The sequence below is a fragment of the Pseudorca crassidens genome, chromosome 11, assembly GCF_039906515.1.
Source record: "Pseudorca crassidens isolate mPseCra1 chromosome 11, mPseCra1.hap1, whole genome shotgun sequence".
In the NCBI taxonomy this organism is placed as follows: Eukaryota; Metazoa; Chordata; class Mammalia; order Artiodactyla; family Delphinidae; genus Pseudorca; species Pseudorca crassidens.
In genome coordinates this window covers 90,680,793-90,701,734 of record NC_090306.1, presented here as the reverse complement: position 1 = coordinate 90,701,734, position 20,942 = coordinate 90,680,793, and the positions used below count along the sequence as shown (strand labels likewise).

General features: G+C 46.0%; 1 protein-coding gene and 2 long non-coding RNA genes across 4 annotated transcripts in view; 2 read left to right on the top strand and 1 right to left on the bottom strand.

The window, feature by feature from the left end:
• Nucleotides 1–2,074: 2,074 nt before the first annotated feature.
• The window catches only part of RFX4 (regulatory factor X4), a 166,679-nt gene continuing 147,811 nt past the window's right edge, over nt 2,075–20,942 (bottom strand). For both annotated transcript variants that reach the window (XM_067697836.1, XM_067697837.1), the window contains exons 16-18: nt 13,815–13,977; nt 12,013–12,151; nt 2,075–3,668 (exon numbers count right to left, since the gene is read on the bottom strand). In XM_067697836.1, the coding sequence (XP_067553937.1) occupies nt 3,396–3,668; nt 12,013–12,151; nt 13,815–13,977 (575 nt within the window). In that variant the 3' untranslated portion in view covers nt 2,075–3,395. The remainder of the gene's footprint in view (nt 3,669–12,012; nt 12,152–13,814; nt 13,978–20,942) is intronic.
• On the top strand, nt 6,549–20,255 carry LOC137202374 (uncharacterized). The gene is made up of 3 exons (XR_010932583.1): nt 6,549–7,284; nt 17,208–17,238; nt 20,066–20,255. It is a non-coding gene; the product is annotated as an uncharacterized lncRNA (long non-coding RNA).
• LOC137202375 (uncharacterized) lies at nt 7,326–15,792 on the top strand. Its single transcript, XR_010932584.1, has 2 exons — nt 7,326–7,453; nt 15,508–15,792. It is a non-coding gene; the product is annotated as an uncharacterized lncRNA (long non-coding RNA).

The window sequence follows — 20,942 nt, the reverse complement described above, 5'->3', positions numbered from 1 at the left end:
CACTGCCCAGCTGCCAGTCTGTTCTTTGTTTTCCCTAAGCTGTCCACCCTCCTCACCCAGATCTGCCCGCCCTGGTCCATCAGCACACAGACTATAATTCAGGATGTCACAGTCATAGAGGAGGTCCGCTCGAGGTCCAGTGGGGAGGTGACCCCTCCAAGGTCACATGGTGGCAAAGCCACGGCTCCCTTTCAGTTCTCTTTCCATGATTTCGGCCCCTCTCCTCAGTGAGGTTGGGCTCACTCGATGGCAGACAGTTTTGATTGGTCTGTAACTGGGTTGCTGTCTCCGAGGGGCCACAGATCCCCTTTCTTTCCAGACCTGGGCTATACTAGAGGCCTGACAAGGACACAGCAGGATGGGTGCCTAGGACGCCACAGGCCTGTGACGTGGGCGAGCCATCCTGGCTGCTGTTCATGACTTCAGCCAGCTTCAAGCTGGCCAAGTCCTTTTCAGAGAGAGTCCTGAAGAGGGCAGGGTCCCTTTATTGCCAAGACTCCTCTGTGCACCCTCTGACAAGCGGCTGGCCCTGCTCCCAGCTGCCGGCCTTGCCCATTCCCTTCCTGGTGGCTGGCTAGGGGCCACCAGAGGGAGAGAAGATGCAGCTGAGTCATGAGCTCACAGCAGCTGTTGTCTTCTTCTAATCAGATCCCTCTGTGTTCTGAAGTGGAAGCTTTAGAACAATTGGGAACATAAGCAGTATGCTAAACTCCCAAGACATGGGGACCTTGTGCTCTGGAGAGAGCGTCCAGTGGCCACTCGCCTCATCTGAAGCTGCCTCCTTCCTCCTACGGCGCCGATGACTCCCGGTTCTCCGCTGTGCTGTGACGAGGAGGCCCTTGTTCTCTCCTCTGCAGAGTTCCTCGAGCAACCGCTCTATTTTCTGGGATTCAGGCTCTTGTTGATCGTGACTATTTTTGCCTAAACATCTGCGCATTTAAAGAGCTTGTGGTTGTTACTTGTACATGGGTGTTGTTTATTCTGCGCTGCTGCTACCTGGCTAGAGAATCTGGCAATTGCTTAGTTTTTTTGTGCTTAGTAGGTCGAAAGTCAGACTTACTACACCCATTCGTTTGTGGAGCACGAGCTTTGGATTGCAGGAGAGCAATAGGTCCGGTTATTCTCAGGCTTATTTTCAGTGACTAAATATGAAATTTTATTCGTCCTCTCCCTTATTTGCCTCATATAAAACCAACTAATGGACCTTGGCTGAAAGAGCAAACTCATTTGCCATCAGAGAGTGAAATCCAACATCTGCTTCCTTTTGGTAGAACAACATAGCTAATTTTTTTTAAAGGGGATGCTATGTAAAATGTATAATTTTAATCCTAAAATTAAAATTTCAGGTATAAGTATGTTATGTAATAGCAAGTAAGAGCTTGACTTTAAAAATAAATCTTTCAAAATGCAAATTGAGTTGTCAAATTCTCATGCCTTTTAGTTAAAATAGTCACTACTGCCATTTCTGGAAATCTGTGGCTCTGAATTCCTCATAGATCCTAGACTCTTACCATTTGGGCAAAACATTTAATCATTTTCCCTCCTGTGTCCTCACTTCCCAACCCCAGAATCAAAATGCAGTTTTGGAGAAGAATTTGTTGGTACTTACTAAGTATTTAGTACTGTTACTGTTCTTTTACACAAGTTTATTGGCATTTAAAGCACTGTGCTTGAAATATCTTTACAACCAGTGATCATTAAAGCATAATGAACTAAGTACCAGGGGACCTCTTAATGATGCTGGTATTGAAGAATAATATTCCCTGCAAGAGCTGAAAGGCTCCTGCCCTTTGCTGACACTAGCCATCATGAAAACTTCAGGTAAATCCTTGTATGTAGAACTGGTTCCCTACATCAGGCTGTGGGTGCTAAATCATCGTTTAAGGACTGCATGTGTGGCCTATCCACATTTTAATGATGACAAGATCACAGGGAGCTGGATAAGCACAACCACAGAAGACCACTTAGTTTTGTTTCGCCTACTTATACCCTAAGTATTCAGAATGTCATTTATATTACACACACACACAGGTCATTATCAAATACAAAATGAAAATGAAGAAAGCAGGTCATTCCAATACTTTTTATTTGAGTGTGAAACCATTCATATCTTGCACAACTGTACAGATAAAACTATGTCCATTTTAGCTGTAGACATGATTATCACACTGAGTGGTGTGATCAAATGTTTTATTTACAGAACAACTGCTAAAACATCCGATGTCATGTTTCCATTTATTTCTTACCCATAGGGTAATAGGTCCACCATAATTTCTTGGTGTTTTTTATAATACAGAAAGAAAACCTATGTTAATCTCTAACAAACCTCACAAATTGCTACAAATCTAACAGAAAAATGCCTACGAAAAGATTTTCCAAAAGTACAATACATTTTTATTTCCACACATACACAGTATAGTATAGGTTCAAAGGCACAGCTTTGATTTTTTTCTATCAAAGTGTCGGAAATTATTATAGTCTTATGAAGGAACCATGAAAGTCATTTTCACACTTGGTGCTTGGTAAGTTAAAAGTTTGGTCCATTCAGTTTCACAGAGTTAATATAGCAGAGCTGAGTATGATACTCAATGCCATAAATCCACATTCTCTCAGAACTTTAAAAACCCCTTTCCTGCCTTTTGCTGACACTAGCCATTGTGCAAACTTAGGACAAATACTTGCATGTAGAAGAACCGGTCCCCTACAAACCTCACTCAACTTAAGGCATACAGAACAGGCCTCTTCCTTCCCCCTAAACAGTGCTTACATTCCAAGGCAATGCAGGTACTGTGACAGACATAAGTGTAACAGGGAATCTAGAGTTTCCAGATACCTCCACTTAGCCCTGGTGCTCCAGGAAGCAGTGACGACACCACCAGGAAGAAGGGATGCTTAGGACATATCTGAGGGGGCTGTCTGTTGTACAGTAAGATGACAGCCAGATGGAAAGGTGAATGCTCTTGGTTAAATTATGTGCCCATCCAAAAGCACAAACCAGATTCCGTCTCTAGTATCCACCCTTCAAGACTAAAGAGCTTCTGTCAACAGGAAAATAGGTAATTTACTGGCAATGGTTGCCAACATAAAGTGAAGGCATGGAACAGAGGGAAAAGGGACAGGTCGGCCTGCCCGAGATAGTGCTCTATACAAACAGTCAAGTCTGGCTTGGCTACAGGAACCCAACCTCACTGACTTTTAGTGAGTCCCATTTCTGAACTAAAGTTTATCATCCCACACTGAATCCCAGCCTCATATTCATTAGGAAGATGGACGCCTAGGAATAGTCCAGGAGTTATGATGTATTGAGATAAAATTCTTCTGGGGGGTGGGTGTTGAGTTTATTATTATTATTATTAATTATTATTAATATTAAATATGGATTTCTATGAAAGCAGTCACTTAGCCCATCCTGTGGAGGCCTCTCCGTTGATGTAAGCAAAGCCAGGAAAGTGTTGCATGTGCTCATACTCAGAATTCCTGCGCGTGGTCAGGGGTGTGTACATGTCACTAGAGTTTCCATACCTCGTGGAATGCACAGACGGGCTTGTGTAGCACGTGTTGGCTGTGGGCACCTCTGGCCATCGGGGGGTGACTGGGGTAGGATGCAGTCTGGGAGTACTGCTCATCAAACAAGGTTCCATCCGGGAAGTGGGGCTATTAAACGGGTACTTGTTGAGGGGAAAGAAATTCCACAAAGTTAAAATTAGCTTGAAGTTGCACATACACAATATCAGTCATGTTCACAGTTTAAGTTAAATTTCTTAAGACGCTGTTAATGAAAGTTGATGGGAAGTAATCAGTGAAATTCTGAAAGACTGACTCTTGGTCTAGGAAGTATATAACAGGAGAAATGCAAAGGATTTCACAGCCAGAGCTAGGCTGATAGCCACTCAACCAAAAATACTGACTTTTTGTGCTCTTAATCTGCAATATTTGGGGAAGTCAAACCCAAAAGAAGGAATAACCCCACTGTGAATACAGGAGACGGGGAGAGGGAGAGGGAGAGAGAAAGAGAGAGAGAGAGAGAGAGAGAGAGTGTGTGTGTGTGTGTGTGTGTACAGGAGGAACAGCATGTCCAAATAGATACGGATATATGGATGGATGGTTTTGAGCTTTATCATTTTAGGAGATGTGATAGGTCCCACTCCATCAACCCAAGAGAACAATACTGCCAAGAAAAACACAATGACATCATTAAAAATAGCATTTTACAGTTGAATTCAATTATGAACTGCAACCTAAAAGCAGGCTTTTGAAGAGGAAGCAAGTCAACAGCTTCAAAGGTTATTATTAGTGCCTATCATTCAGAGAACATCTCTCTTTTTGGTTCACATTCACTGAAGTCCTAGAAGATATACAAGCAGGAAATGGTAAATTATTGGGCTTGGTGTGAATGTGGAAGAAGGAGTCAAGATAAGCCAAATGGGAGGGGAGGTGCTTTTGTGCAGGCCAGGAAAACAGGTGTTAATAGCTACAAGAAGAGGGGAAGCTGTTCTGGAAAGAATCGGGAATAAGAGGAGGGCCCCTGAAGTGCTGCTTCTTTTACATTCTTTTCAGTTACCGAGACAGCTATGCAAATAAGCCGCTTTTAGTACAATCAGAGGGGAGGAAGGGGAGGAGCTCTGGGCTCCCTTTGCGAGCTCCGGGGTCTGCAGGCCAGGCAGCACAAAGATTTCCTTGCTGTGCTAAGGGCCACCCCAACAAGAGCAGGAGCCAGTCAACAAGGGTGGCAAGGGCAACGAGTAGGGAGAGCGCCTATATGTGCTAATGTCGGAATTCTTCTGCTCCCCATCTGTCTTCCCTGACAGTTGGAGAGTGGAGCCCCGAGGGATTCGGTGGGAAGCTGCCCCCTGTGAGGGAGACAGACAGGCTGAAGCCTAGACAGCCAGGAGAAGGGGTTATGACAACAGTGGTGCCCCCTGTAGTCGAGCGGGCCAGAGGGGAACTGTTCTGCCTCTTTGAGTGGCAGCCCGAGGGGCAGCAGGGGAAGGCTGTTAGGCCCAAAGCATGCAAAGAGAACCAGCTATTCACAGGTCAAGGAGGAGGGCGCCAAGTTCTAGTAGTGAGGGTTTTGTCCTACCTAGGACAGACAACGCGCCTTCCGCAGTCAGAAGAACAGGTAGGCAAGAGGGAGAAGGGCGTAGCTGGTGTCTGGGATCTGGGGGGACAAGGCACCAAGGGGTGTTGCCAAGGAGACCAGGGAGAGCGCACGGAGCCTTTCATAATCCCCAAATCAGCTGCGTGTACGGCAGCCACGGTGGACCCTCAGGCCTGGGCAGTGGGATTCTAGCCTAGGACCCATTCTAAACCCCAAAGAGACCGTACTGAGATTGGGCCCTGCCCAAGATATCAAGATCCCGGGTGTTAAACAGGTAATATTAAGAAGTATTATTACAAAATGGTCTCTAATTTTTTCCAAAAGGTGGCTTCCCCCTCCTGACAGTCTCTCAGGTAAGCTCCCCGGATGCATGTCCCTTCCCTGGCACAGAGGCCTCCTCTCTGGTCCTCTGGCCTGCCCAGCTGGTTCCCACCTCAGAGAATTTTGTCCCACCTGTTGCCTCTGCCTAGAACACTTCTTCCCCACCGCTACCCCCAAGCTCCTTCCATGCTTGCCTTTTCATCATTCTTCAGACCTCAGCTCAAATGTCACCTCTTCAGAGAGACGTTTCTGGACATCCTCTCTCTCCAAGCTAAGTGCCTCACCCCCCATCTCTCAGGTCGGGATCTTAGCATCCTGCTTGTCAGCTGTCTCCTTCCACTGGCTTATATTCCTAAGCTCCTGGTGGGGCTTTGTCATGTTCTCTACCATATGCCCAACATCTGAAATGATGCCTGGCACCTAGCAGGTGCTACATAACTTATCTGGTGAATGAACACCAGGACGTTACCGCTAGAAAGAACGTTAGGGCTCATATAATCCAACCCCACGTTGTACAGATGTTGTACAGAAAACTAGGATCCATAAAGTGGGGCGCCGCATGGCAAGCTAGTGGGAGAGCTGGCAGAAAGGCCCGGTCCTGAGCTGGTGACTTTCCTCCACATCAATCTGACTGGCCCAAACGAGGCATGACCCACCACAACTGAACTGCAGAGAATTCAGAGAGGAAGACACTCCTTTCCTGGAACACAGCCCATTAAACTTGAATCTCTCTGTCACTCTTCCTTTAAGCCCCCCCCTCCCCTACAGACCACAGGGTCTTACAACCCTGACCAGGCCTCAGCTTGATGCTTCTGACAGAGTCCTACTTGCCTGGCTTGTGTAGGTACCATGTCACCGTGTGGACTTGGAGGCTCCTCCCCACAGAACCCAAGAGAGCGTGTCTTTTGTGCCGAAGCAAGGACCCTAGATGCAGCTGTGCCCAGGGGTTGTGTCACAGGCTCAAAAGAGTAATTGCCTGGAAATGAGACTGGCTCAAAATATCTCCAATGTGACAATAAAATTCTGTTACCACAGAATCCGGCCTGGAAAATTCTGTCCCGTTAGGTCAGCTAATTGCAAATGAGTCAGTGACTCGTCTTCCCCGTGGTGAAGAGACCATTGAGAGCTGAGAGGCTGGAGTGCCGCTGCCCGGCCTGGCCATTAAAGCCGCCAGTGAGGCCTCTCTTTAGTCTGGCGGGAGCACCCGCCTCACCTTTCACACTTCACATCCGGGTTCACGCGGGCTCCTCGGGCCCACTGGGCACAAACCCTGAGGTCCCGAGAGCTCTGCTCAGGATAAAGGCACTTTTTGTTGAGGGCCCCTAACCAGAAGTTAGCCTTTTCTAGGTCAAATCCCACACTGTTGCTACTGATGTGAAAATGGAGATGAGTCACCAGTCCCCACCCCGTGAGAGGTGTGTGAGGGGTGTCTGTGGGCACGTGTAGGTGCACATGTGTGTGCACAAGTGGGCAAAGGTTCCCTCAAGGGGCCGTGACATGAGTCCATCTCAGCTGAGACTGACCCCGGGCCTCTCTGGAACCATTTTAGGAAGTGCTATTTTGAGAAGTGACTACTCACACCGAGGGCTGACTTTCCTGCACTTGGAGAGGGAAGAATGAGCCCTTTATCCCTGACCCTCGCCAAATGGACTGCTACTTGAGCACGGGTGAAAGGTGGCCCCCGTCGGGCACACAAACTGTTTTCCTATGAAAGGCGGCTCTCACTGACCAAAGTTCTGCCAACAGGCACCCCCCACCCAGGACATAGCTCCCCCAAGACTGTGCCAGACGGTCCACATCTGCTGAGCTCTTCGGGTCAGGATTAATTGAGTTAATACATGTGAAACACTTCGAGCTTCCACACAGTAAGTTTTCAAAACGTGGTAACTATTATGGATATTCGTGGTCCACTAATGAAAGGAAGAGCCTTAGTGACTGACCACCTGGTCCTACCTCTCACTTTACAGATGAGGGAACTGAGGGCAAGAGAGGGGAAATGATCTACGTGAGGTCACACAGCAACTTACTACCAGAGTAAGGATCCATTCATCCCTTCATTCATTGATGAGTATGTCCTGAGGACCCAGCAAGGGCCAGGTCTGTTCTGGGTCTTGGGAATAAAATGGTCAGAAAAAAAGGACCTGGTCCCTGCCTTCACAGAGCTAGTAGAGTTGAGGAAGATAGAAATTAATTCTATAATTATGAAAATATAATAACAGTGGTGTTACAAAGGATAATGATGAAAATATCCACACAGAGTGTTAACTATGAGCTAGGCCCTGTTCTAACCTTTATTAACTCACTCAAACCTCACAACAACCCTATGAAATAGGTACTAGAATTATCTCCATTTTTCAGATGAGGAGACTGAGGCACAGAGCTAATCAGAGGCAGAGCTGAGATTTGAACTCAGGAAGCCTGGCTCTACAGTCAGAGATTTTATACCGCTATGGTGGGCTTCTTTTATTCCCTTCGGCCCAAGATGCTATCCCAAAGTGGAGCACGCTAAGCAAACTTTGTAGCAGTCACTGGGCCACTGAGATCGAGGACCCACTGGCCCTGGGCTGGTCCACTGGAGTTGCCGTGAGAGCTGTGTGACCGGCTGGCAAGGCTGGGCCTTGGCCATACAGACGAGAAATGCGCAACAACTTTCTGGTCCACCCTAAGTGTCTTTCTAGCCAGTTTGCTTCTGGTTGATCAAATGGCTTTTAAGCTCAAGGGCCCACTTCACATTCATGGCTGCTGACAGGGTAGAGGTTCCATGAATGTGTGTTGAATGAGGCTCAGAAATACTTTGTGGCCATGTGTTTGGTTTGTTTTCTCTTTCTGGTTGGGCATGAGAATGGGGAACCTGGGAAAGGGCAGCTGATACCATCCCTTGTTCACTTATTTTGGTGTGGACACGTGCAGTATAGCTGAAAGAAGGGTGTTTTTCTGAAATAATTCAAACCTTACCCTGTGCAACCTGATTCATCTGGACTCGCTAACTGAGAAATTACGAGGATTCAAACAGGACTGGAGGTTTACCTTCGTAGTACCATGAAGAAAGCATGTCTTGTATAAATGAGTAGTATAAGCAAGGGCACACGATGCCCTGTTTCAAAAAACAAATGACTTCACGTTATTTTGTGTATATAAATGCTGGGATGTCTGCGATTACTGAACTTCACAGAGGTGTTGTATCCATCCTTTAAGGCAAACCTGGTAGGCATTTACTTGCAGAAGTTAGTTTCTTGTGCTAATGACCAACTGCATTCTTTAACCATATTCTATGGTTGTGATTCTTCTTCCATTCAGACTAATCTTTTCCCCACTGAGTCTGATGTAATGAAGTGTGATATTCAGTATTCAGGAGTAGAACGGCTTGACCTCTGCTCTGGAAAGCTAAAACTAATTAGCCCTGCAGTGGATTTTCCCCTATGTGCTCAACCTTAAACCAAAGTACCAGGAAAGGAAAGAAACACAGTATCTTGGGTGTGTGATTCTTCTCTTTGGGAACTTGAAACTTATTAAGAACAGCTGCAGTAACCTCTCCAATTTACCTCCCACCCTCCAAAACACACACCATGTAGTGTTCAGTGCCACCGGCCTGGGGTTGAGATTTGGAGAATTTGCCTTTGAGTCCGCTTTGTCACTTACTGGATGCATGACCTGGGGCAAATTACATTCTGAGGTTTTCCTCGTCTTTAACACCTGGAGAAAATGCCTTCTTCCTGAGGTTGCTCTGAGAATTAAGTGAGCCTCTGTATTTGAAAGTGCCTAAAACAGTGCTTGACCCATAAATGTTAATGAAAAACAAAACGAAGGATTCTTTGTCTTTAGACAGTACCCTCCCCAGGAGAAGTGCTGATCTCACCCTTCTAACCCTAACCCTAACCCATCGACCTGGGCAGAGATGTTTTATAACTAACGGCTCCCCACCCCACTTTACAAATGGAGACAAAGGCATTAAGCACCAAGTGGAGGGCATGAGCGTGTGGTGGGGGTCAGAGGTCGTGAAAGGACCTTGCTTGAGAGCCACAGGACACAGTGGTGACGACGCTGCAGGACCCTTTCACCTCCCACGCCTAGTCTGGGTTCAGCGGGCTCCTCCACAGGCGTTCGTTTAGTCCTCAGCCCTTGGATTAGGACCAGCGATTAAATGATGATGCTCCAGCTGGGGACCGTTGTGGTTTCCGGGGTGGATGCTTCGACCTGTCTTTGATCACCAGGGACCGCACGGGCCTTTAGGAGCCTTTGGCTTCTTTCTGTAGCTAAAGGCTTTAAAAATAACAGCCCAGAAAAACCAGCTCCAGAAATTTCATGAGGAGGAATGAGGGAGTGAAGAAAGAGGGAAGGTAATGCCAGGAGCTGTGGCTGGGATTTTCGCTTGATCTTGCCAGTGTCTCCTTACTGGAGCCGAAGCTCTCCCAAAGCAGGCACGCTTCCGTCTCATTCTCCCCGTATTCTCAGAGGCTAAGCAGTGCTTGCCGCAGAGTGGGCACTCGACAGTCGTGGGAGAGCGACTGAATGAATGAATGAGTGGGCTGCTTAGACTGTGTGTGACCCAGTCTATGGCAGCAGCTCTAAGTCCCTTAGGGGATCAGCGTGGGGGAGCACAGACTCTGCTCCCAAGAGAAGCAGTCCCTAGGGGAAAGGCCTCTCTGTGTGACACAGTTGGGACCTATACTGAATGCCCCAGGTGATGATTTCGAGGAATCCACTTCTTGGCTTGTCCGGGGATTATACCAGGGCTCCCCCTGGTACTGCCGATGGAAATCAAAACAGACGCCTGTTTGCCCCGAGGGCCCGTGGACCGTGGGTACACTCTGCTCGGTGCCCGCCCCCGGAGGCAGGTCTGTGCTGACAGCTGATGTAACTGCAGCCTGCATCCCAGCTCACGTCCTGCCACCTCTGTTCTGGACTCCTGCAAGTGCTTCCTGGCAGCGCTCCCTGTTCTGCCAGGCCCCTTCCTCTCTGCTTCATCGTCCTTTGGCCCTTGCTGCAGGAGCTCTTTCCTAAGCATAGCTCTCATCTTGCCTCCCAAACCTGCCGCCCTGCCTGCCGCACACCACAGTTGTTTATGCTGCCCCACCTCCTGTTCACTCCTCTGTTCAATAAACAGTGGATGCCCTCTATGAGAGGTGACGGAGGCTGCTGCTTAAGAGCCTGGGCAGCCAGGGTCACACTGCCTGGGTTCAAGTCCTCGGGCAAGTTATCCTCGCTTCCTTTCTGCAAGGGTTACCATGGAGGTGTGGAAAGGGCTCGGCACTATGCTTGGCACGGGACAGCATTCAGTAAAAGCTAGCTGTTCTTTTTGATGGGTGCTGTGACCCGGAGATCCTAGACTTAATTTCTGCCTTCAAGGAGCTCTGGGGTCTCCTGTGGGTGTCAGGAAAGTCAGTGATGAGAAGTATGCCAACAGAAGGAAGCCCAACGCACCATGTGAGTACAGAGGAGTGGCACCGAATACGGTCCTGGAGGAAGGACGAGGGCGGTGTCAGCAAGTGCCACACAGACAGTAGGATGCTTGTCCTGAACAACAAGCAGAAGAGGTTGAGGAAGAGAATCCCAGCCCGAGGCAACAGTATCTGCGAAGACCTGGGGGAACTGCACGTGGGCTGGCATGGCTGGGGCAAAGGTGGGGTATGGCTGGTAGGCCAGAAAGGCAGGCAGAGCCCAGATGATCATGAGTCTTGAGAGACGTGCTAAGGAGTTGAACTTGACTTTGAAAGCGATGACATGCAAAAGAGGGAGGGTGTTATGGCCAGTTGGCTTTTTTTTCCCAAAAGATTCCTCCAGCTGCAGTATTGGGGATGGACCAGAGATGGGGCAAGTTCAGTGGCATGGCAACAGATGGGAAGGCTTTTGTCATCATCCAGGTTGGATAAAGACCTGATCTGAGACAAGGACAGGGAGTGTGCAGAGACAACGAGGATGCAGAATAGGATGGAACTGGTGACCAGTTGTGTTTGGGGCCCAGTGCACAGGAACACGTCTGAGACAAGTGGAGCACCCAACACTGGTGTGACAGGTGCAGCCACTATCCCCACTCACCAAGGCCACAGAGGAGCAATGTGGTTTGTTAGACAGTGAAGGGCCAAAGGCCTGAGAATGATCGGATAAGGGTCCATTTCAGGAGGACTCTTCTGGTAAGGTTGTGTGTGTGGGTCGGACTGAAAAGGAACAGATGTGAAACCAAGAGACCAGTCAGGATGATGCTGGCATGACAGTCCTGACAGGACTCCATAAGGGTCTGACTGCACCAGGAGTGGGTGGTGGGAGAGGACACAAAAGATTCAGTCTGAGAGTGGCTGCCCGAAAAAAAGGACAACAGACATTGCGGCTGCTTGGCTCCTGGGAGAGAGGTCAGAGGGAGGACAGAACTAAAGACATGTGGTCGGCACCCATGTACGTGAAAGCAAGTAGGGGTGAACTCTGGCTGAGCACCCACTGTGGGCAGCCACTGGAGGGAAGAGATGACACTGAGGAAAAGACTGTCCTTTCCTTGGAGACACACAGTATGCAGAAAGTGCTTATTAATTGTGTTGAATTGACTAGACCTGGCACCACGCACACCAAGGCCTGGACAACAAGTGGGGCCACCGACTCACCTGTGCAGAGCTCCTGTGGTACGGGGAGTAGTGGAGCGGTCCCGAGATGGCTGTGTCGTGCGGGAGGGCCGGGTACTGGCTCTGCATTGGGGGAGGATGCTGGTTGCCATAGCTCCCGTAGTTATAGCTTCCCGTGTATCTAAAACGCATTAGGCACGTTGAATATTGTGAGTAACAGCAGGGAGAACAAATCAGTTTGACACCTTTAAAAATCAACCTCATCTACTTTTGTTCCTTTTTGTTCTTTTCTTCCTTTTTGTTTTCCATTTTTCTTCTTTCTGTTTCCTACCATCTCCACTCTGCGGCTTTGCTGTGATAGTTTTAAACTCCCAGGTGGGTTTTCCTCCTCCCCTCAGCATACCTCCCTCACCACCCAGCGGATGCTCAGGGAATGAAAACTAGCCCTGAGCAAAACATCATTAGTGATGGAAACCTCTTCTCCTGTTGTGGTAAAAAGCCCCATATTATAGCCTGAAGTCAAATAGGAAAAAAAGAAGAAATTACTTTGGGACTTCTGTTTTTGTATTGTTCAGGCCTTTGCTTTCCCATGTCTCTGGTGCAGGGGGGAAACACCACGGCCAACCAGGCGTCAGCCTCCGGTTCTAAGCCTGGCTCCACCACTTCCCAGCTGTGGGACCTTGGGCTACTCGCACCCTTGTTTCTCACATCTGTACTAAAAATGCTGCACATGACCCCGAGGGTCACTTTCTATTATAAAATAGTCTTGTGGAAACATAGGATACTATTACCACTATTCTTAATAACATCTTTACAGCAAAGACGCTGACATATGACCATGCGGGTGTCTGTTGTGCCATTTCTGCAGAGTCGGAAGCTCTCTGAAACAATGTCGAAGTCGATTTTAAATGTGTGGGGAACTACTCTAGGAGGCCCCGTGAGGAAATGGTGGCTGCCCCACTGATGGGTCAGGGGCACCTGAGCCTATGGAATTAACCTCAAGTATGCCCACAGCCAGGCCTCAGGCTACCACGTGGAAGGGACCTGAGCGGTCCTCCTCCGTCCCCTCCTGTGTCCCCCAGAGCTGGTCTGTTGGAACCTGGCTTGGGAGGCTTACTGTACCTACATGGCAGAGTCTCGTGACAAGAAGGGCCCTTTTTAACATCATAAGTGTTTTTCAGATAACTGCACATTAGACACTGTGTGAGGAATGTCTTTTAATAAAGACAATGCAAAGTGGCAAAAAGCTGTTACCCTTTTAAATGGATCTGTAGCTTATTCATCACAGTAACATCACTACAGATTAGGGGAAAAAATATGGGCAAAATCAATGATTGATTTATTCAGGCTCCAAAGCGCCACTGGAACCCAGGGGGATTCTCTGAACCCCATGAATGACTGCTGCCCTCCAGGGACCTCCAGCCTCGGGTGAGGAAGCCCTCCTCCTGTCGAGTCATAAAAGACTTGGACCCACCATGAAGCTGTGTTACAAGGCTACAAAGTGCACAAGGACCATCCAGGGGAGCTGCGGAGAGGGAGTATTCAGTTTTCCTTCCTAAAGGAGGCAGACACAGGCTCAGTCAGCCTGACCCTTGCCAGCTGTGTGGCCTTGGGGAACTGGACTCGGTGCAGCCTCAACTTCCTCATCTGTCAAGGGGGGGGGGACCCGCCTACCTCCCCTGGTCATTGTGGGGACTGCATGAGACAGGTGTACAGGGGCAAGAGCACGCTGAGAACTCAACAGAGGGCGCAACCTTCCCGTCCTCAGAAAACCACTACCGAGTAAACCCTCCCCTTTCAAATCAAACGTAAAAGCAAGGCAACATCCCGGGAAAGTCACCTACCCGTGCTCGTCTCTGTGGGGATAAACTGGGATCCTGTGTGTGACCGAGGAGGAAGGTACGTGTGTACTCCTCATACAGGGCAGCTGTTGGGAGTTTTCAGCTGGAGATCCTGCCGCCGTTGTCACTGTGTATGTTAGAGACCACGTGTATGACTGCATCGCTCCTGCAGAGACAAACGAAGGTACACCGGTCAGTAACAGTTCTCACACCCCCAGTTCTTCCTTAGAATGCTAGTGGCTTCCCATTGCTCTTCAGCTGAAAGCCAAAATCTTTATAAAGCATGTGTCTTGGTCCTTGCTGATCTCACAAGAAGCATCCCCTACCCTCTGCCTTTGTGCTATCTGATCCAGCCACGTTTTCCAGCGTACCATGATTCCCGGCAACACAGGGCCTTGGCACATGCTGTTTCTGCTGCCTGGAATCCTCAGTTTTCCCTTAGTACCCACTCGTTCTTCATATCTCAATGCAAAGAAGCTGTCTCCCAACCCCAGACTAAGTCAGATCCCTTACTGCATGGTGGTGCCCACCACAATTTGTAATCTTACACCCATTCATGAATGTGATAGAATTAATGCCTAATTCCCCACACCAGACTGTAAGTTCCATGAGGGTACGAGTCTTGTCTATTTTGCCCACCATTAGGTCCCTGGTGCTTAGTGCAGAGACTGGCGGCCAAAAGATTTTTAATCAAAATTTTAAAAGGAAGAAAAGGGAAAGGGAAGACAGGAAGAAAGAAAAAGAGGGAGGGAAGGAGAGAGGACAAAAGCAAGCTCAGGGCGATGTAGCTCAGACGGGCTCCCCAAATAACTTCTCAGCACTCAACTAAACAGGTGTTAGGGATCCAACAAATTGCTTTAAGCAAAAGATAAGTAGATTATTGGACTCTGCCTGCCCAGGTCTTTTTGAAGATTATTAGACAGTGACCTTAACGGTGACCTATTCCATACATATTATTAATTCCATTAATTTGCTTTTTAATTGGATACCTTGCAAGTGCTAGGGACTGGGAAAAGAAACTGACAAAATTTAGAACCTTCAAGAGGCTTAGGAGCTTTATGAGATAGAATAAAAAATGGTGATTTAAGAAATCACTAATAGTGATAATAAAGTCCTCAACTTAATTTCTGATAAATTTAGAATGTTGATATAATGGAAAGGATTAAACCTATTTTAAAAGGTAGCGGGAATAGGATTCAGCACCTCCTTGTAGGCACATGGAAGACTGAAGAACTGGTTAAGGGAGGTCATTTTTAAGGTGAACTAAAAGAGAAAACTTTGGTCCTCCAATCCTATACCTTCTACGCAGACCATGTTTAATCTTGAAATTCTTGTGGGAAGATAAAGGAAAGGTTTTCATTTAAAAGTGGAACTCTACCATAGTGTCTCTTTGCTCTGGGTCCTAATTCTGCCATGCACTGGCTGTAAGATCTTGAGCCAGCCTCTTAAATTTTATCTGCCTTTTTTTCATAATCTGTAAAATAGGGATAAATTACGCCTATTATATCATGTAAGTCATATAAGTCATGTAAGTCATACCTTGTATGACTGTTGTGAGGATTAACTGAGATAGTATATGTCAAAAAGCCTGGCACGTGGTAGGCTTTTAATGATGTTCAAGCACTCTTCATTATGAATTCAGGTATTCTTACATCAGACTTTCTTAAAGTAGAAATTTCTTTATTTCCCATTTCAGATTCCAAGGAAGAAAAGACAGGTTTCTTGGGTCAGATTCTGTCACCAGGGGTGAAACGTTTGAATAGCAACAATGATTTAACTAATTACAGCAAACTTCTACACCCATGTTCTTCTGCAAAATCACAAATATCCTTATCCAGCAGTATGGCTAAAAGCACCCCTTCTTGGTTTGGATATCCACACCATTATTTTCCCCCCAAAGATAATGACTTTAGCAGGCTGTGTGCTAGGTGTCATTTATAATAAATGCAAGAAGACTAGAAGGAAAAAAAAAAACCCAAAATGATCATGTCTCAGAGGACTGGATTATCCCTGACTGCTCTCCTCTATATTTTGAACTTCATATGAAATTACATAACTGTTGTAATTTTTAAAAATACCCTTTTTTATTAAAACAGGTTATTGCTGAGGATGGTTTTAACATTTTTTTCATTTTGCTTATCTGTATTTTTATGTAAAGAATGTGTATTGCCTCTGTGAAAAGAAAAACATTATTAAAATGTATTAAACAAATTTCACAATTAGAAATGGAATTGGAGGGGGTGGGAAGTTTGGGAAAACAATGAACCAGCCACAGCAAGGAAGTAATTAACCCTTCAAGGCCCTGGGACCTCAGGAGAGCACAGCGAGGTCAGTGGGTATTTTAAAAGGGGCAGTCGGGGAAGCCAAAGGATTTTCTTCCCCCAGCTCCGCAAGCAGTAGGAAGACACAGTGAGAATAGCCATCACCTGAGAGAATGCAGCACAAGTTACTTTTGTGTGAGTTCCTGGAGCACAGCAACGGTTCCTTATTCATCTCTGTATCCCCAACAGAGGGTTTGCCAAATAGTAGGTGTTCAGTAAATTTTTGTTCCATTGAATTTGTTGTTGAAGGAGTAAATGCTGCTAGAAATAGACGTTATCAAACAAAAAGCTAGTGGAACTCTCGGAAAAATGGGCTCCTGTGGTCTGGGAAACAAAACCCCTAAATGGCCATGTGCCAGCAACCTAACAGATCCACTCAGGCAGGCTTAAGCAGATTAACACCTACTGGCTTGGGTGAGAAACGCTCTCTCCCTGGGGAGCAGAAAAGAACACCCCTTGCATTCCCTTTCCTACCGGTGGGACCTCCAGTGAGGACTGCTGCTTCTTCGTTTTTAAGGAAACTAATAAAAGAAAATCTGTGCAGTTAATAGTTTGTGCTTAATTTTTAAGACAGCTCTAATGCTTTTTATTTGTTGCTAAAACAATAACAAACCTTCCATGTTTGTCTAATTCCCATCTTTCTCTTATTCTCCCCTCCCCATTCCCCCACGTCTAATTAAAAGTCTGAGAATAGTGGTGAAAGTCCCTGATCTCTGAGAATCCTCTAAAGATCCTATAGGATTTGAGAATCCTATAAAGTTGTTGTCCATGTTATAGTATTGAAACTGCTAGAGAGGAATATTTTCTTTCCTTCCCATCCCCAGTAAAACATTCTTCTTCCCTGAGTTTTTGTTGTTGGTGGTGTTTACTTTTCTTCTTTTCTTGAAAGGGGTGCCTCAGGACAGGGAGGATGCTTAGAATATAAGAGGCAATCAATAATGTTTTGTTAAACAAGTGAATGAACGAATGATCATCCAACATAAACCAGTTCTCATACTAGTTTCTTTTTATATATTGACACATTGGATCTTCACAATAATCCTTTTGAGGTAAGTAGTATTACCTCCTTTTTCAGGTGAGAAAATTGAGGCCCAAAACTTGGTCAGGTAAGTGGCAGAGTTGGGATTTGAACCCAGATCTGCCCAACTCCATAACCTTTCCACAATAACAGTTGCTTCTCACACTTGCATGTGCATTTGCATCGCTGGGGATTTTGTTAAAATGCAGATCTGATTCAGTGGGAGATTGGGAGTTGAGCCAGCGATTCTGCATGTATAACAAGCTTCTAAATGATGACGATGCTGTTGGTCCATGGAGTACGCTTTGAGTAGCAAGCCTCTAGGAAACACTGCCTCCTGTCGTGCATCGTGTATGTTCAGGGCCATTACAGATCACAAGCTGTGAGACTCTGGTACAGACTTGTGAACATTTAAACTGCTTCCTAGCCTACCTGGCCATACCCTTCTGTCAGATTTTGGACCAAATCATTTGAACCTTTTCCCCACTAGGATTCTATGGACCATCACAGATGTTGCTCAGGTTTTGGGCCAGTCTAAGCCTTTCTTAGTACCTTCCTGAGAAATAAGCTCCTTTAAGTACGTCTAGATTCTAGAGCTGTCTTTCCCTATACATTAGCCAGTATAAATTTAAATTAACTAAAGTTAAATACAATTAAAAATTCAGCTCCTTAGTCACACTAACCCCCTTTCAAGTACTCAGTAGCCTCAAGTGGCTGGTGTCTACTGTTTTGGACAGCTCAGATTCACAAAAAAACAAAAAAACGTTTCCATCGTCACAGAAAGTTCCATTTGAACAGCTTTGTTTCGGAGTATTTGTTACTAAACAAACATTTCCTGTAACCTTCAAAACTGAGAAGAGAAAGAGGATTTTATATCTATCTCCACTCCCACTGGCTATCATCTATCCTAAAGGTGGCTGTGCTTAAGGAGAATATTTGCTGAAGCTGAAAACCTCATCTGTTTGAGTTACACTTTACCAACAGTTCCATGGCCAAAATCTGACTGACAAAACTGACCAGGGGCAGCAAATGCATCAGGTCCTCAGAGAGATAAGCTGATATGGTATGACCTGGCCCCTGTCCACCTCTGCAGCTTCCTCTCCTGCACCTTCTCCCTTGTTGATATACATCAGTCAAGTCCTCACTATGCCAGGCTCTTTTCTGCCTCAAGCCTGTACACATGCTGATCCCCACTACCTAAAATGATCTTTTCTTCTCCCCAGGCTTTATGTGGCTGGCCCCTTGTCATACTCCAGGTCTCAGATAAATGTCACGTCCTCAGAGAGGCCTCCTCTGACCACCATCTATGATGGGTCCCCATAGCACTTATGACCATTCAAAATTATATATTTACTTGGTGCTTTACTTCTGTATTGACTCTCTTACCCACTAGAATGTAAGGATCATGAGGACAGCAACTGCGCCTGTTTTTCTCGCTTGTGTACCCCAGGGCATGGCACAGATTAGACGTGGAATTACTTTTTGCGGAATGAATGAACAGATGAATGAATGAACAAATCCAGAGGTTCCAACATGAAGCCAAACCCCTGGTGGTGTGAAGTCAGGGGCAGATTAAACAATCTATTTTCAACCCCAGCTTTTATTGCCTAATTTCATTCCTTTGGAGAAAAGGAGGCAGCAGGGATGGACGAGGAGGAATTCACTGGCAGGGACAACTCTGGGGCTCTGTGAGTGAGTCACTGCGGCTCTGTGGCGGGGCCGCAGTGTCCACCAACTCCCACTCACTTCAGCTGCCCTCAGAATAACTGAGCTTTTGTTACTTGGAAAGACTAGCCACCAGTTATCTTTGTTACATCCTCAAATGATGCAGAGAAAACGCAGCTGGGCAGGCCAGATGTTCTACAGTTAGGGCTATTTATGAGGAATTTGCCTTTATATTTCTTTAGGCATCCTAGCATCTCAATGATTTAATTTGCTGGTTTTGTGTTGCAGGGAACCCATGGTGGGAAGTTGAAAACATAAGTTTAATAGTTAACTTTTATTGTCATTGCTGAAGGAGGGAATACTTAAAATGACATCATAAACGAGGTCTTAGAACCCTTCGGGGGCCTGACTTGCACAGAGCGGGATCTTAACGTTTTGCTTTAAAAGACATTAAAGAATTGCAGCCCAGTGTCCTGTGAAGTGGGTTGCTCCGTTTGGAACCACCTGCCATGCTCCTGAAGAGGAGGAGCACCCGTTTTCCTTAAAGAAAGCTAAGGGGCTTCCCTGGTGGCGCAGTGATTGAGAGTCCGCCTGCCGATGCAGGGGACACGGGTTCGTGCCCCGGTCCGGGAAGATCCCACAAGCCACGGAGCGGCAGGGCCCGTGAGCCGTGGCCGCTGAGCCTGCGTGTCCGGAGCCTGTGCTCCGCAACGGGAGAGGCCACGGCAGTGAGAGGCCCGTGTACCGCAAAAAAATAAAAATAAAAACAATTTAAAAAAAGAAAGCTAAGGTTTCTGAACTTGCTGGGCCAGGAGGAAGGTGGCAAGCCCACAACATTAGGAAAAAAAAGGATCAATGGGCCAGATTCTACCTTGTGGAAATCTGTTGAAATGGAACCTTTTACCCAGTCTCTTCTCATGGCATTGCCACAGACTCTGACATACCCAACCAAAACTGGCCATGCATCAGGTGGTTTGGGGTGCTTGATATGCCTTTCCTTTTCCCTCTGACTTTTCAAAACAATTAATAAATACCATCCTAAAACATATTTAGAAATACATACAGGTATGGACAGAGAACTAGATACAGATATAGATGGGTGGCTGTTTTCCTAGTGAGTCATAACTCATTCTCACACTACTTTGTATTCACTAGTCCTTGTGTCAAAGGTTCCCAAAAGGTTATGTGCAATGAATTAATTTTCTCTTTGTGCTCACCAGACAGACATAATACTGTTCTCTTTTTCACAGCTGAAAAATGGGGAAGTGTCCATCAAGAGTGAGACACTGCTATGTGGAAGAGCTGCAGATACCTGATTGGCCCTGACTCTCAATGAGCTAAACTTGATGACACGTACATCATCTGAGCAATGATATTCAGAGTCCTAGAAGCCCAACAAAGTCACTAGATCACATAAAATTTCATTTAAGACGTTAATAAGCTGTTTCAGCCAAGAGTTGTTTTGTTTTGTTTAATTTTCTCTACTACTTCTTCATTTCTTGCTTCCTGGCTTGGGTCCTTTTAAAAAAATTGGTTTTGCTTTTTTTTTTTTTTAATTGTTAACCACTTTAGATACTTCTTGGAAAGTAATGGTATACAAATCAAGCAGTAATTTAAAGATGGAAATAAAAATTAGCTGGTCATGAAAACCATATGCTGAGTTAACTTAAAAAAAACACGGCAAATGCATTTTATAAAATTTATAATAATTGTTCTCCAATTTACAACATTGTTCAATAAAAAACTGCACAAATTCCCAAACTTAAGAAGCCTACTATAATAGATTTCCTAAGATTTAGGTGTATATCATGGATAATTTGTGCTTTGTATTGTAATAGCTATAAAACCGTACATGTTGTTAGGAAATTATGTTTATGTTCCCTCCAAGACCATGACCCACAATGCATGCCAAGGTCCAGTCCAATTTAGCAATGGAGTATTTCAAAAGTGGTACTTGAGAAAAATATTACAGATAGTTTTATACAGGATAACATTTTTAATGCCCCCTGGAGATATCTGAGAACAAAGCTGGAATGTACCAAAATCTTCAAAGGCTACACTCATCTGAAGAGAACCTGTTTCACATTTGTATTTCTAAGAAGCTACTTTTACGACTCCTGAACACAT